This window comes from Python bivittatus, unplaced genomic scaffold, assembly GCF_059951505.1.
Source record: "Python bivittatus isolate LINGU-HERP-01145 unplaced genomic scaffold, Pbiv_v1 ctg000480_np1212, whole genome shotgun sequence".
NCBI lineage: Eukaryota > Metazoa > Chordata > Lepidosauria > Squamata > Pythonidae > Python > Python bivittatus.
In genome coordinates, this window is record NW_028277075.1 from 85339076 (window position 1) to 85355097 (window position 16022).

The following is a 16022-nucleotide window of genomic DNA, read 5'->3' on the forward strand; positions in this document are numbered from 1 at the left end:
CCATTTGGTCTATGTTGTTTGTACAGGTAGTCCTCAGGTTACAACAGCAATTGGGACCAGAATCTCCATCACTAAGTGATGTGGTTGTAAAACGCAATGTCATGTGACTGCATTGCTTAGCAGTGGCAGTCCCAGTCCCTGTTGCCGTTGTAACCCCAGGACCACACGGGTCGTTAAGTGGGAAGAGGTGGAAGTCCCAGGCAAGTAGGCCAGCAGGTGTGCAGCCACTGTTGGGGGGGGGGGGCTGTGGACAGGCACTCCAGAGCCTGAGTAGGTGTATGGGTACTGTGGGGGGTGCTATGAGCAGGCACTACAGAGTGCAGGTGGGTGTGTGAGTCCCCAGGGGGGCAGATGATGCTGTGGGCAGTAGCTATGGAGCATGGGCAGGTACGCAGTTGCCACGGGGAGCAGGAGGCTGCTGCGGGCAGGCATTATGGAGTGTGGGCAGTCAAAAAAGTGGCAGGAGTGACTTACAACTTCCCGCCGGCTCCCCATTGACTTTGTGGGAAGCCTGCAGGGAATGTTGGAAATTGTGATCCTGTGACCATGGGGACGCTGCGACAGCTGGAACTCCAAGGACCGGTCATAAGTGCCTATCATTCAGCACCATCATAACCCAAGGACTACCTATATTGTTGTTTCCCTGATGTGAGTGGCTTATATGGCTTTCTGTTGGCTAGGTTTTGCCTATTTTAAATTGTTCTTTTATTTTAGTACATTGCCTAGAGTTGCTTCAGTGACTGAGGCAGCTAATGAATTGATATAGTCAGGAAAGAAATATCATGGGTACTTGTCAAATGTACCTAAACTCTCAGAAGTTGAAGATGTAGATGAAAGTGGTATTAGTTACTGAAATGACTTTGGAAATAATCAGGGGCATCCACAAGCCGGGTCAAAATCTGCAAGGTGGTGGGCGTGGTATTGTGATTCAAGCCCTGCCCCTTTTGTACCTGCGTGTAACATACATTCATCATTTATTACGCAAAATGCATGTTTTTTGCAGATACCAAGAGAATTGTCAGACACCAAGTATTCCTAATATTTCCCCCCCAGACTGGAGATCTTCAGCTGTCCAGAATTTGTTGGACTGCAATCCCCTCATCTTTGGCCAATGGCCTGGTGGGAACTAGTCCAGGATATCTGAAGGGCTACAACTTCTTCAGCCCTGGATTAAGTGCTAAGAAGCCACTTGACAATGGCATGGAGCTTCGGGCAGGGATCTCCATGGTAACTGGGCCAAAGGATTCTAAGGGAGGGAGCTGGTGTGTTCAAGGCAGTTCCTAGCTCCTCAACCCAGGGAAATGGAAGAAGAAAATAAGGACAACTAAGAGGCCACCAGAAAGAACAGGATCAAAATGGGGAACATGATGAAATTGCTAGTAAGTGAACAGAAAGGAAGTTTCAAACGGAGCTGTCCCAGCCTATCATGGAAGAAGGGTCATGGACATTATCTTGGAAAAGGCAGGGGAGGCTTAAGGAAAATCAGTGTGAAAGGACCAAACCGTTAAGGTGTTGCAAAATTTTTTTTCCCCCACTAAAAAAGTCCAATTACACATTCCCATTAAACTCTACCTTGGAATTAAATGTAAAACCAGAAAAATTGAGGTTTATTGGCATTTGTGATCACTGGCATATCCAGCTATCATTACTGTTGGAAGGTCTGATGGTAATACTCGATGCTGATACAAGTGGGGAAAAAATAATAAAGGATAAAAAATTTCTATGAACAATTGAGTTAGATGTGGGTTTGTTACAGTGTGCAATGCTTTTCACAGTATTGCCAAAATGCTTAAAGAAACATGCAACCCTCTTTCAAAAGACATGCTGGGGGAGGGGGTGGGGGTTGCACTGTATGGTATCACCATATGTATCACATGTGTCTGGTTTGTGTCTTATAAAATAAATCAATAAATTATTTGGTAAATTCAATTATATAGTAAAAAATGCATGCTATATGTTTTGTGGCGGGGGGGAAGACATACCACTTTTGCAGTACATGTTATTGAGATTACAATCCTATACAGTATATATACATGCTTGTCTGGCTTTTCATGATTTTTTAAAAATATCTGTCTACCTGAGAGAGCCAGGGTGGTGTAATGGTTAAGGCATCAGGCTAGAAGCCGGGAGATGGTGAGTTCTAGCCCCGCCTTGGGCATGAAGCCAGCTGGGTGTCCTTGGGCCAGTCACTCTCTCTCAGCCCTAGGAAGCAGGCAAGGGCAAGCCACTTCTGAAAAACCTTGCCAAGGAAACTGCAGGGACTTGTCCAGGCAGTCTCCAAGAACTGAACATGATTGAATGGAGTAAAAAAACAACAACCATTCTCTCTCTCTCTCTCTCTCTCTCTCTCTCTCTCTCTCTCTCTCTCAATCATCTAATCTCCAGCCCACTTTAGAGCTCACATGGCTTATTCCAGAAGGGAACCAGGAAGATACTTAATTACTTTAGCCTCCCCAACCAGCAAAGACCCTTTCTCAGAGACAGCTTGATATTTTACCCTTCTTGCTTCTTATTGGAAGATTTAGTGAAGTCCCACGTGCATGAAAACCTGTCCATGTAGCACAAACGCTACTAAGACCATCACACATATGCTTTTACATTTCTCTTTTGCCAATGCAGCTGAAAAACTTTCATTCTTCCTCTGTTGACATATGTTATAGGTCATAATGAAGTTTTCTTCTTGATTCTCTCCTCTCGGATAAGGAACAATTTATTACATACAACGTCACTAGATTTTGCCTGTCAGCAATGAAAATTCACAAGTAGATAATTAATGGTACAGAGAATGAGTAAACTTACGGAGAATTCCTCTTTTACTTTTATTATTTATCTGTTTTTACATCCTTTTGTAACCTTCAGAGACCCTCCTTTAGTTTGCAGTATTAGTATTAATATTAAGATATTTTTTCTAGAGATATCTTTGTGTATTAATATTATAGTATTGTGTTAGCAATCCTAGCTTTTAGTTATCTTTTATCTATTACAAGTTTCAGTGCTATTATTGAAATGGGTGTAATTTTTCCTGATCGTATTTTATAGTGGTCTTTGACTGAAATGAAGATGATAGAGAGATAGAGATATAGATATTACTAATTTATTTTATCAAGTTTATATGGCCACCCATCCCACACAAAATGACTCTGGGTGGCATACAATAAAATATGATTGATAGATAGATAGATAGATAGATAGATAGATAGATAGATAGATAGATAGATGACAGACAGACAGACAGACAGACAGACTAATCCTGTGTACATTCTGAAAGTAAATCTCATTAAATTCAGTCAGGGTTACTTCTAAGAAAATGTGTTAACTTAGCATATGGCTTGCATAGCGCAAATGGATTAAAACTTTGGCCTCCTTTTGTTGCATTGTTTCAGAAGAGAGATTGTTAAATTGAGGATTTGCAAATAAAGATCATATTCATAAACATTAATGTCAGTGGCTCTAGGTAGGAAATATTATTCTGATTGTTCTGCTATTATTTTCACAGACTTCCAGTTCTGAGACTACTCGAAAAGACAGTGCAGGTAAATAGTCTTGGTATCTTTTGTCATACAGTTTTCATTGAGGTTCCTTCTTTGCAGAAACAGCAGAATAAAGGCAATGGAGACAGAAATGTAACTCCTCTCAAGATTCCTGTACTCCAGAGATCCTCATACTACAAACTTCCATCCTGCATGCATGAAATTGTACATGTATGCATATACTGCTACATACAAGAAGAGCCCTGACTGTATCCAAAGATGCCTTTCTTCTAAATCTCTAATTCACCTGTGATGTGACGCTGATATAGCTGTTAAGCAGTTTATCATTTTGTTAGGGTGTGTCAAGCCCCCAAACAGTAATCAAGAAAGCTAGGGTCTCACGAAGTCTCAGTAGGCAGGTGTATTGCAAGGAAAAAGGGGTTAGGTTACAGAATCTTAGCAATCGAATATGCGTGTACTTTGGCCTCCATTTTATCTGCAAGTACATTAAGGTGAGTCTTCCTTGATGTCTTTGATCCTCTTTCTAACTCCCTTTTGATTTGTTTATGAGATGTGAACAGAACATCCATCTGGTCTTGTTCTACACAGTTTTGCAAACATTCCTTCTCATTCCCAGGCTCAAAGAATTCCATTGCTGGTTGGGACATTCAGCTGACTTCCTATCGTATCAATAGGCTAAAAATGGGAATGGTTAATGTCACAAGATTACTACATCATTTATGTTAGGGGAAGGGGGCATTCTGCAGAAATAATACCTTGGCGGGTAATTTTCTTTCCCAGGAGTAGAGGGGAGTAATTTCTTCAAAAATGTGCAGCAGGAATGTATGTTCATATTCGCCCAACCCACCAAATGTTAATTTCCATTTATCTCCCTAGAAATTAGGATTCCAATGGATGAGGAAATGTTATCGATTCCCATCAGTAACAGTGTTTATGCAATTCTTAAGAGAAGAGAGAACTACCTGTGTAGCCTGCTTCAGAAGAAGTTTGGCTGTATTTGTGTCCTTAAGAGCATAAGGAATCCCATGGAAGTATATCGGAAAGGCCTGAAGGAAGGAGTTGAAGTTTCTGTCTGGGTAGATGATCTCACGAGACATGAGGCTGATGCTTTGGTGAATGCAGCCAACGAATACCTGCATCATTTTGGAGGTCTGGCCTTTGCTCTCCTGAAAGCTGGTGGGCCAGAAATTGAAGAGCAGTGTAAACTTTTCATTGAAAAGAATGGCCCACTCAGCGCTGGCCAGATTGTGGTCACCAGTGGAGGAAGACTGCCCTGTAAGCAAGTTATCCATGCAGTAGGTCCAAGGTGGTCAGAAGATCAAAAGGAAGGATGTTGTCTCAAGCTGGAAGCTGCCATAATAAATATTCTGAAATACGTTAATGCTCCAGAAAACAATATCAAGTCTGTGGCCATTCCTGCACTGAGTTCAGGAATCTTCAATTTTCCTCAGGATTTGTGTGCTCAAGTGATTGTGCAGACAATCAGGAACTTTGTTCAACTTGCTCCATTATTTGGCTACTTGCAAGAAATCCACCTTGTAAACATTGATGAGACCACAATTGATGTCATGAAAAGGGCTTGCGAAGAACTGCTGGGTGTTAATGATATTGTGTCTCTATCGGGTACTGCTGATTCTATCACAGTCAATGAACTCTACCTGCAGATCAAAAAAGGGAATATAGAAACACAGCAAGTAAGTTGCTGTATGCTTAAAATCCTTATAGAAGGCGTGGATACGTTAGCTCAGTGTTGTCCAAACTTGGCCACTTTAAGATGAGTGGACTTCAGCTCCCAGAATTCCCCAGCCAGCCATGCTCATCTTAAAGTGGCCAAGTTTGGACAACACTGCGTTAGCTGCTGAATTTGAAGCGGGAGGCCAGACCCCACATTTGGCTTTTGTTTTGCTGCTGTGTGGTTGAGGCTATGATCACTTTTCTCATTATTTAAGTTTTAAGTACTCACAAGTACTGCATAAACAGTATTGTAAAGTAGGTTTCTTATCTTTTGAAAGAATGGATAGATTCTAGAAGTTCACTGCTTGTTCTTGTTTCAGGGATATTTCTACAGTATATTATTAGTAGTATTATACGTATGCAAGGAGAGTTCTGTTTACATATATTTCTTCTTGGCCAAAGGATGCTTACTTTTGTTTCCATTTTTCCAATGGGAGGAAGAAGGCAAGTATCTTGTAGATTATAATGTTTCTTGTGGGTGTGATGGCATGCCAAGAATTTTTTTTTTTTCCCTGAGATGCAGAAAACCATTAGACATATTGTAGCTCTACTGAAAATTATAGTTGTATTCCAATTACATGATGAGGAAGATACCTGGGCGACATCCAACATTAAATAAATTTGTTGCTATTCATTCAACAGGATATCCTGTGTGTTCCATTCCCTCTATGCCTGCCCCAAATGTGCTGTTGGAAGTCCCTGAACCGTACAGAACAATTCTGGTGGATATACATTCTGCCCTTTAGAATGCATCTCTTCTGAAGCGGGGGGAAGATTCTTAAGATTTCTTGCTACTGATGGAATAGTGTTCCTGCCCTGTAGAATTCCTTGTTCTGTAGAAACCTGGCATGAACAGGTTTCACATTTTACATTACTCTCTTCTAGGCTGCTATAATTATTAATTCTGTGACCGTGCAAGATGATCTTTCCCAAGGAACTGTTTCAAGAGCGATTTTGGAAAAGGCAAGTCCAGCTATGCAGGAGCAATTTATCTCTGAGTTACAGAAACTTCCATCAGACAGGCCCAATTTCATATACACGAAAGGATTCAATCTTGATTGTGAGTTTGTGCTCCATGTGGTTTGGCCATCTCACAGTGAAGGCAACAGGCAAGAGGTGATGTCATTTTCTATTAGCTTTACAGTATTTCATTCATAGGAATTTGGGGGGAAAATCAGCCTATATAATTCTATTTCTTTCTGGCAGGTATTAAAAACAGCCATTTCTAAAGGGCTTTTCAAGACTCAGGAGCAGCAGTTGTCATCCGTTGCTTTTCCTCCTCTTGGAATTAAAGATTTACATTTACCATCCAATGAGGTGGCGGAAATTATGGTGGAAGAAATCATGCATTTTGCAGAGGAACACACTGGGAAGAAGCTGGATGTCTACATTGTGATATCTCTGGACAACAATGATGTTTATGAAGTAAGATATTGAATGTTCCTTGCAAGTAGATTACAGGGGCCTAAGGAAAGCATATGGTATTATGCAGCTAGTATTGTCCTTGAGACTCAGGTTGCTGTCTTTGTGCTATTACAAGCAAAACTATTATGAGATGGAGAGTTGCTTTTCATTGTCCTGTAGAATATAGTTATTTGTGCTATTTGCATGGCAGATGAAAATGTTGATAACTGCTAATATTCTTGTCCTTTGTAACTTTTTTTGAAGATACTTATATCCTATGAATATAATAGAATCAGAGGGTTGGAAAATACCTTAGAGGTCCAACTCACTGCCCAGGACAGGAATCCTCATACAATCCCAGACAAATGGCTGTCCAACCTTTGCTTGAAAGCCTTGAAATTTATGTTGAAAATTTGTCTAGCAATCCATCTGATTATTAGCTTATTTGGTCTCTTACTCTGTAGCCATATGCACCATTCTCAGCCAGATTAGAAAAAGTGTAAATATATTAAGGTGGGATAACAAAGAAGGTGAGTGTCTTGCAGGCAAAATCTTTGAGGAAAGCTGTTTAGGAAAGGACAATTAAGCTATGATGTAATAGCCATCTTCTGATTTTTGAAAGGAGGTAATATGGAGGACCTTTGTTTTCTCTTTCTTCAAAGGTAGGTTATAAATCTGTAGCTCAAATAAGGAGAAAGGACTAAAAAAGAACTGCCTGGTAGTATAGACTTTTTAACAGTAAAACACCTTGCCTTGGAAAGTGAGGATCTCTTCCTCGCTAGTGGTATTTACTCAAAAGCTGGTTGACAATTTAGCAATTTGTAATAATGGATTTCCTGCATTGGCCAGAAACTGGATTAGATAATCTCAGAGGTTCCTTCCCAGTCTTTGATTATACAAAAAGCAATAAAGAAATTAATAGACCAAGCATGGAGAAAAGTCTTAATAATAAAGGAGGTAGTTAAAAACAGACCCTGCCCAAATAAAAATAGCTTATTGAACAACATTTTGTATATTGTCCAAGATATGCAATTTCAAAAGACAGCGCAATATATCTTCTTGTGAATGACAGCACAGTCTGCCATAATCCTTTGAATTCAGCATGGGTTGAGGACCTCCTCTACTCCAGACCTTTCCCTACAAGTTGAATTTCTTGCTGGGTTATCAAAAATCTGGGTCAGGAAAACAATGGCAAAAGTCCACTGAAAATAACTGTGTTGTGTTTACTAATTATTACAAATGATATAGTACTTACTCTGGGACATTAAGTCAGTCTTCTATTCTAAATGTCAGCTAAACTGTTAACATCAGTTCTATCTTCTTACTCTTCATGTGTTTGTCGGTAAATATGACTAAGAGTAAAGTCCTATCTATCTTACAGAGACTGATGAAAGCTTGCTGTTTTTTTGAAAGATAATCCTTTGTATTTATGCTGAAATTATACCAAACTCAGATGTCTGAAATTAAAGAACAATCTTTGTAATCACCGTAGCATTATGTATTGCTTGCTTCGCCAACTGAATTTCCAATCTATCCCACGCATTCAATATTGGGGACACACATCCCACTGAAAACTTATTGTTACTCTAGTTGCCATTTGACATGTTCATGGTGTAATATGAGCAAAAGATCCAAACTAGTGGTCATACTATGCCAATTATTCATTATTCCCTTCTTTTTAAAGGCTTTCTCTGACAAGCTTATGTCGGCGAAAAAGAAACTAGAAGAAAAGATGGACTGCAGCGATATTGATACAATGGGTAAAAATAGATAGGAGAGTTAAAATTTATTGAAATTCTCTGCTTAATTAAGTTATATGAACTGAAAAAGATTATTTGTCAAGACCCTGTCCTATTCAGATGTTAAGAGTGGGGAGACATGAACTAAAGGAAACTTTGTTGACAGTGATTCATCATTCATTATATTCCACTTACCCATCATCTAATGTCATTGTTTTTGACAATGGTGGTGATCCTATCCACTGTGGTTTGTAAATGATGGTTTTTGGTTTAGTATGAAATATGAACCCAGCCATTTGTGGCTTAGTCAGCAAATATGGTTTAAGAAGTTGTGACTTGGTACACTGTGAGAACCCAGCCATAGAAGGAGAAGCTGAAAGGTGGGTGGGATAAAAGAAGGGCTAGGGAGAATTAGTCAAGATAGGAAGGAGGAAGCATTTCAGGTGGGAATTTCCTTTAGATTTTAAAAGCTGGAAAATCTTCAAAAATCTTAACTCCTAATCTTATATAATCTTATCTAAAAGTGAATCTGATTTTGCTCAATTAAAGCTCCTGAGTAATTGTGTCTTAAAAATTGCAGAATTTGTACAATATGTATTGTATAAAAACATATTAAATATCTCAAAATTATAACCATACACCACTTCATATACTACCTGTTGTTCTTTAAACTATTCAGTTCTTTGGTTTTGAGAATTTCATCAACTCCATCCAAATATAACTTTGAGAAAGGCATTCATTCATTCATTCATTCATTCATTCATTCATTCATTCATTCTTTTTATATTTGTTCTGCAATTTGATCCTTATTCATTCTCTCTCTGTGACCAAACTACTTCAACATTCTGGTCACTCACTTTTGTATTCAGTTCACTTTAATTCAGACCCATTCATTTTTTACTGTATCACTTCTTGTTCTATTACATTAATTTTGTAAGTAACTTAATTCCCACTGCATTCAGCTTACTTTTACGATTCTCCTGACTTATCCAGTTCTCACTTGCATATCACAAAGTAGGCAGAGAAAGGCACTCTTATACCCAGCCATTTTCACATTTCTTTTGACAAACATTCCTCACAATAGGCCATATGTTACCATCTTCCTTTCCACTAGCATTTCCATGTCTTAAAAATTCTCCATACATTTTCTCATCTTTAAAAAAATTCTCCAAGGTACACAAATTAATCTTGCTCTGCATTTTTCTCCATTGTTATAATAATTCACTTTATTTTTCCTGTCTAGCACTGCTACCTTGCTCTTTGATTCATTGATTTTCAGACCCATGCTCCTCATTCATCATATAGTGTAACGTTTGCTACAAATCGTTTGGATTCTCAGCTAACATAACATTGTCTGCATACAAAAGTGCCCATATACTCACGTCCCCAATTAACACACCTCTAAAGTCACCTACAGCATTCCTGGTACTTTTATCCATAAATGCATTAAACCATTAGAGATGGTGACATCTACAGGGTCCCACTGCTTTTATCAGAGTGACATAAGGTCACAAGCTCTGTCCCTTCTGGGCATGCATGCACCAGTATGATTCCCCATACTGGAGAAGGGTCAGGGCTTGTATCACAACCCTGCAATGCTGCTTTGGTCAGTCTGACTTTCCCTCCCCCTGCCATTTGCAGACACTACTGACCAGGAGGACATTCACAAAACATGCCATTTATTCTCAGACATGGTTTACCTCCATCATAGATCACTCTTACCACATTCAGTCTCAGTTTTGGTCACTGATCATTCCACCAAGCAATCTCTTCCATTTGTGCAATCCCACACACTGCTGTGGCTCTCTGTAATATAATTCTTTTTACTTTGTTCCAAATAGCTTCAGTGTTCTCTTTCCTTATGTCCACTTTCCATGTGTTCTTAATCTTCTAATACATTTTCATACAGGACTTGGACTTTCATTTTCAGTCTTTCATTATAAACATCCATCATGCTTTTAGATTTATAGACATTCCTTTGCAATGTGTATATATGAATTTATGCTTAAACTACATCTTCAAAACAATACACTGTTTTCTAAGCAGACATTTGTCCAACAGTCACCATTTTCATCCCCTCTTGAGTCCCCAAATGGTCATCACTTTTTTGGAACTATCTAGTCTTATTCCTAACTATCCATTCGTGTCACCTATCGGAATAATTTCCCCCCAGATTGCATTCATTCAGATGCAATCATTCAGCAGTGCAAACCTTTTTTCTTTGTTTAACCAGAGATACAGACTGATGTCCAGGCCAATCCAGGTTGTGAAAGAAATGGGCCATTTGTGGAACTTATAGGATGCAGCCATGATATTTTGGAGAAAGCAGGGCTATGGCTCAGAGACATCATATTGGTTGAGGAAACTGGACGGATTGTTATAAGAAACCACAACATTTTAAACCTGAGCAGTGTCCAGCCTCTTGAACTGTCTCATCTCCAGCAACATTTTGGCATTACCATACTGGAGAGCGTAAGTGGAACAGGGACAGCCCTTGAGATTGAAGGGTCTCCCCGAGCTGTGATTGACGCAACCTTTGCAATTGAATTCATGCTACAGTCTACAGCCAAGCAAGAACCTCTGAGGATCGATGGTATGTGGCACTGTATAAACATATTTCATTGATAACAGATATTAATATAATCTTTACCAATTGACAGAATAATTTACTGAGAATCTTGGTTTCATTAACTTTTTAAAGGCAGACTTCCAGCCCTTAGAAAAAGCAGTTTAGAAATTTACAGGTAATCTTCATTAAAATTAAAATGAGTTTGGTTTCAGCATCTCACTCTGAATTGTCCGATGCTTGCTAACAGCAAATAGTGGATGGGCAGAATGCAAATAACCAAAGAAACAGAAACAAAAGTGCATAGACATAAGTTATACATTTAAATGTTTGTATAATGACTTTATACTTATAATGTAGAAAGTAGTAAAAATCCATGTTAGATAAATTAACAGAACAGAGAATTTCATCTGTAGAAATATCATTTGTACAAATGTCCCTATTCAGAACTAACAAATATGGGTGTTTAAAATATTTTTCTCATTTGAATGTGTCTGTGTGCGTATGCGTGTATGTACAGTCTCAATTTTTATTCTGTTATTTTCTACAGTTGCTTTTGGTATTAGCTTTGGTTTATTTTTCTTTTTAACTCTTCTTTGTAGTGATTTTTAAAAATTTTATACAAAAAATAGTTTTTAGGGCAAGTTATAGCATAGCATTATTCTATATTTATTTTTTTCCTTTTGTAGAACAAATGGAAGAAAAGAACATAATTCCATTCCTTTAAGTTTTCAGCTTATTTTTTCCGTCTGAAAGTCTTGGTTTAATTTCTATTAAGCAGTGTATTATCTGCATCCAGGATCTTTGGAGAGCTATCCTCATCAAGAAGGGCATGTGGAAATGGCAAGCAAATGCTGTTTTCAAATCACTCCAATAGAGTCCTACCTTCAAGAATTCAAGGACAAAGAAAAGCAGCTTGAAAAAGCTGGCCTCCGGGTTCTAAAGGTGAATGGCAAAATAAAGCTGGGAGAATATTGTGTTACATTATACCAGGGTTTCTCAACCTCATCAACTTTAAGATGTGTGGACTACAACTTCCAGAATTCCCCCAGCCAGCATTCTGGGAGTTGAAGTCCACACATCTTAAAGTTGATGAGGTTGAGAAACCCTGCATTATACAGTAGTTGTACCAAATTAACCAAGACTTAAACAAGATTGAAATCAGTCTAATGATTGACAGGGTTTCATTGATACAGAGTTTCTGGATGAGCCACACTGCAAGTTACACTGGGCATTAACTGGTTGCCACTTCTCCCTTTCTTTGAAACAGCCGACTGTTCAATACCAACAGTCAGGTTTGGATCTCAGGCTAGCCTTCCATGAAGGGAAAAAAAAGATATTATTTAATCCAGCTGAGGGATCTGGCAGCTGACTTTTGCTGATTTCCCATTCTGCAGCCCCAAGCATGATCTTCCATACAGCTCTGGAGGGGCCCCAAGTCCCCTGAAGCAGCTTTTATGGAGTCATATTGGCCTGTAGGAGTTAGCACAACTTGCCTCCCTCTCCCCTCCATTATCAGGAGTATCCTATAAGCAGAGGCTGCTCATGGAAACTTGGGAACTAATCATAAGTGTGATATAACTGTTGCTGTTTTTTTTTTTAATCAAATATGAGTCTTGGGGTGAATAGAAAATGTATTGCTCTGAGAAGATCATAAGATGGTGTCTGCCTGCTACAAATAATGAGCTCAGGCTAGATTTCAGAAGAGGCTACTGAGATCCCAAAATATGTGTCTAAATAAAATGAATAAGCAAGCCTGAAAAAAGGATAAGAACTAACAAACAATGACCTAATTCCTATTGTGAATGGAGAAATAGGCAGACTTAATATTGCGCAGAAAACAAATCCATATCTGGAACAAAATCTTGACTGAACATTGATTTATTTGTAAAGAAAACAGATAATCCTTGACTCAGATGTTTCTTTGATTCAAGCTACTTGGACTTTCCCAGATTTGGGGAGATGTCAAAATCCCACTGTTTTCCAGCTTCAGTTCAGCAACTTCTTGAGTTCTTTAAGTTCTGCCTTAAATGTCTAAAATGACCAAAGGTTTTCTCTGTAGTCAGCAGAGGGAGGAGCTGGGGTTATTTGCTGTTGGATATATAACAGACAGCATCTCCCCCCTGAGGAAACATTTGATTGAACTGGAAAAAAAAGCAGACCCTGCACCTGCAGGAAAAACGCTAGGAAGGAAAAAAATCTCTTGCTTGAGGAAAGATGTGCTGGAATATGCAATTTTTGCTGGTTGGCAGGTGAATTACATTCACAACAGTTATATTACTGGTAATAAACAGAACACATCCTTATTTTTCATTTGTATTGCAGATAGAGAAAATATATAATCCTCTTTTAGAATCTACCTTCCAAAGGATAAAAAGAAAAATAGAAGGAAGAAATACTGGAATTCCAGTATGTCACAGACTGTACCATCATGTCCCAGCTCAGTACTGTAGTCTGGTGTGCAAAACTGGATTTCAGAAAACTTACTCCTCATCACAAGGTAAACCACATACGTTCCTGTAATGGTGTAAAAAAACAATATTTTTCAGCATATTAAATGCACTATTCATGTGCAGATGGAATACATTTGAAACAACACAAACAGACCTAAAGTCAGTATTCTACAACTGGTTCTTAAATTTTAATTTCTATACTGGTGAGAAACAAGACTGGAGTTTTCATTCTTAGGTTTAAGGAACCTAAACTAGATTGTTTAAACCCTAAACTAAGGACTAGATTGTGGTACCTCTCCTTTGCCCTCTCAGGCTTCACATCTAGGCTTGGCAGTAAATAACAGACCACCAGACACTTAACCCTTAATTCACCTTTCAGCTAGACAAGGCAGAAGATTCCCAGAAAGATTAGAAGCTAGAAGGTAGGCAAGAATGCAGCCTCAAACATAGCAGCTGATTCCCCACTGCAGAGCATATATCTAGGCTCCAAGGTACTGTATAAACTCTAGGCTTCTCCCTCCTGCCCATTTGAATCAACAGGTATTTGGGTGGTTGTTTGATGGCTGTAGTATACCAAAATACCATTACCTAATGGCCCCCTTTTAGCCTGAGAATTAGTGGGGCCCACCTTTCCAACCTCAGCTATGATTACCCTATTTCTAATTGTTATACATAATTATAATACTGGGTATTTTCAGCATGGTTCCTAAGTTTGTTTACTGTAATCAAGTTAGTTCTCATGATTCTACCTAGTATATGGTTGACTGACTAAATATTATGCAGTCAGCTAGTCCTAATGAAAACGTGATAAAACAGCCTACACTTTGTTTTTCAGATCAGAAATATGGAGCTGGCATCTACTTTAAAAAGAACCCCAGGAAACTTATAGCAGATACCAGAGAAAAATGTGAAATGGACCACTTGATCTGTGTGTTTGAGGCAGAAGTTATAACAGGATCATACACAAGGGGCAATCGGAGCTATGTAGCACCACCATTAATTAATGCAAGCAGTATGAAACTTTATGATAGTGTGGTTGATGATATTCATAACCCTGAAATCTTTGTCATTTTTAATAGGGAGCAAGCTCTACCACTGTATTTATTGACTTGTTCTCTGCTTTGGAGCCCAGTTCAGAAGGCAAGTTTGGAAGCATCGTCCCAGAATCTCTGAAGCCTTAATGTTAATTGAAGTACAGGCATTAGTTCTGTGTTAGATTAGGTAACAAATATATAGCAGTTCTGTAGTGCAATGAAAAAAAAACCCTGCAACACTACGTTCTTGAAGTCTCCTTATTGTTTAATGTTATTTCAACAAAAGGCAGTTAAAATCATGTCATAATTTTATTTAAAACAGAACTGCTGCAGTCACAAGTCCTTATATTAAAATACCAATTTTAAGCAATCTGAACAAAAGGGTTTTTTATACAATAATGTGTATTGCAGAGTACACTAGAGTTTTTGTCTATCTAATTTCCCCAAATTAATCTCTCATAAATTCAGAAATTCTCAATCAGAATTCCAAGTAATTTCATATTTATATAAAGGGACTACAATCAGTACCGGGTAAGTGACCTACAATTGTGCAATGGGACTTACACTTGTTCTCAGCATTCCCATCTTTTCTGAGTGTCTGAGCAGATTTGTGGAGAGGGGTGAAAGCATTTCATAGATGAATGTGATTCCATTGGTAGTTAAATATAATTGGACTAAACTCTGTGTTTCTTAGGAAGGTTAATTGCCAAATTTTACAATATCTACAAGTATGAATTTTAACATGATAAACCAGATCATTCATTCATTCATTCATTCATTCATTCATTCATTCATTCATTCATGGATGGTACATTGCAGCACAATAACAATTTTGCACCTCCAATTACACTTATATATGTAGCACAAATATTTAGGATTGCAGTATTATTTAAATGTAGTACAAACTTTCAGGTTAGGGTTTTTCTCAATACTGCATGTTGCATTATCTGAAGAAGAGTACAACTACTGTGAGACCCAAGTATTTAGATGATATTAAGTTTCAATTACCTATTTTCAGACCTCCCATTCTGTTGCAGATGATTAGAACAGTGTAGCAATTCTGTGAATTATATGTATCATATAGCTTATCTAGTCACATTAAAAGGTATGGAAAAGTACATTGTGATGTTTCTGGTGCCATCAGGAAATTCCATTCTTCTCTCTTGTTTGCAGAGATGATAATTTAATGTATAAGAAAACAATTTTTTTTCTTTCTAGTATTTGTTATAACTGAACTATTTTGCACTTAATTTTAAAAGAGAGCTATTACTAGATGTCCACAAGTTAATTATCAAGAATAGATAGAAACCAGTTAACAAGAAATTAGAACTGAGTGTAAAGTCTTCTGTATAAAATGTCAATACATGAGGACTAATATATTAATATCAGTATTTAAGGAGTTCAATAGCTCAGTAAAATGTTGAATACTCAGAAACAATATTTGAAATTTGTAATTCACCACACATAGATTCTAGACTATAAGAACCGCTTCCATCTGCAGTGCTGGAAGTAAAAAAAAAAAAAAAGGCTATTTAGCCTGGTTTTCTTAAACCAACATTGTTTTTCTTTTAAGAGTTTGTGAAGGTACAAACCAAATACCA

The 16022-nt window shown here is 38.1% G+C and overlaps 1 protein-coding gene across 1 annotated transcript; it reads left to right on the plus strand.

Annotated features, from left to right (window-relative positions):
- Nucleotides 1–1355: 1355 nt before the first annotated feature.
- On the plus strand, nt 1356–14560 carry PARP9 (poly(ADP-ribose) polymerase family member 9). Its single transcript, XM_025177011.2, has 10 exons — nt 1356–1379; nt 3497–3533; nt 4368–5185; nt 6111–6341; nt 6432–6650; nt 8314–8389; nt 10602–10961; nt 11734–11879; nt 13260–13434; nt 14223–14560. Exons 1-10 carry the CDS (start codon nt 1356–1358, stop codon nt 14558–14560), a joined length of 2424 nt encoding a protein of 807 aa, XP_025032779.2.
- The last annotated feature ends 1462 nt before the right edge of the window (nt 14561–16022 follow it).

Excerpts from the sequence above, each read along its gene's own strand:
- PARP9 (XM_025177011.2), top strand. The coding sequence starts at position 1,356 with ATGGGGAACATGATGAAATTGCTA. Across the intron at positions 11,880-13,259 it reads CTGGCCTCCGGGTTCTAAAG|ATAGAGAAAATATATAATCC; the intron begins GTGAATGGCAAA and ends TTTGTATTGCAG. Across the intron at positions 13,435-14,222 it reads AACTTACTCCTCATCACAAG|ATCAGAAATATGGAGCTGGC; the intron begins GTAAACCACATA and ends TTTGTTTTTCAG.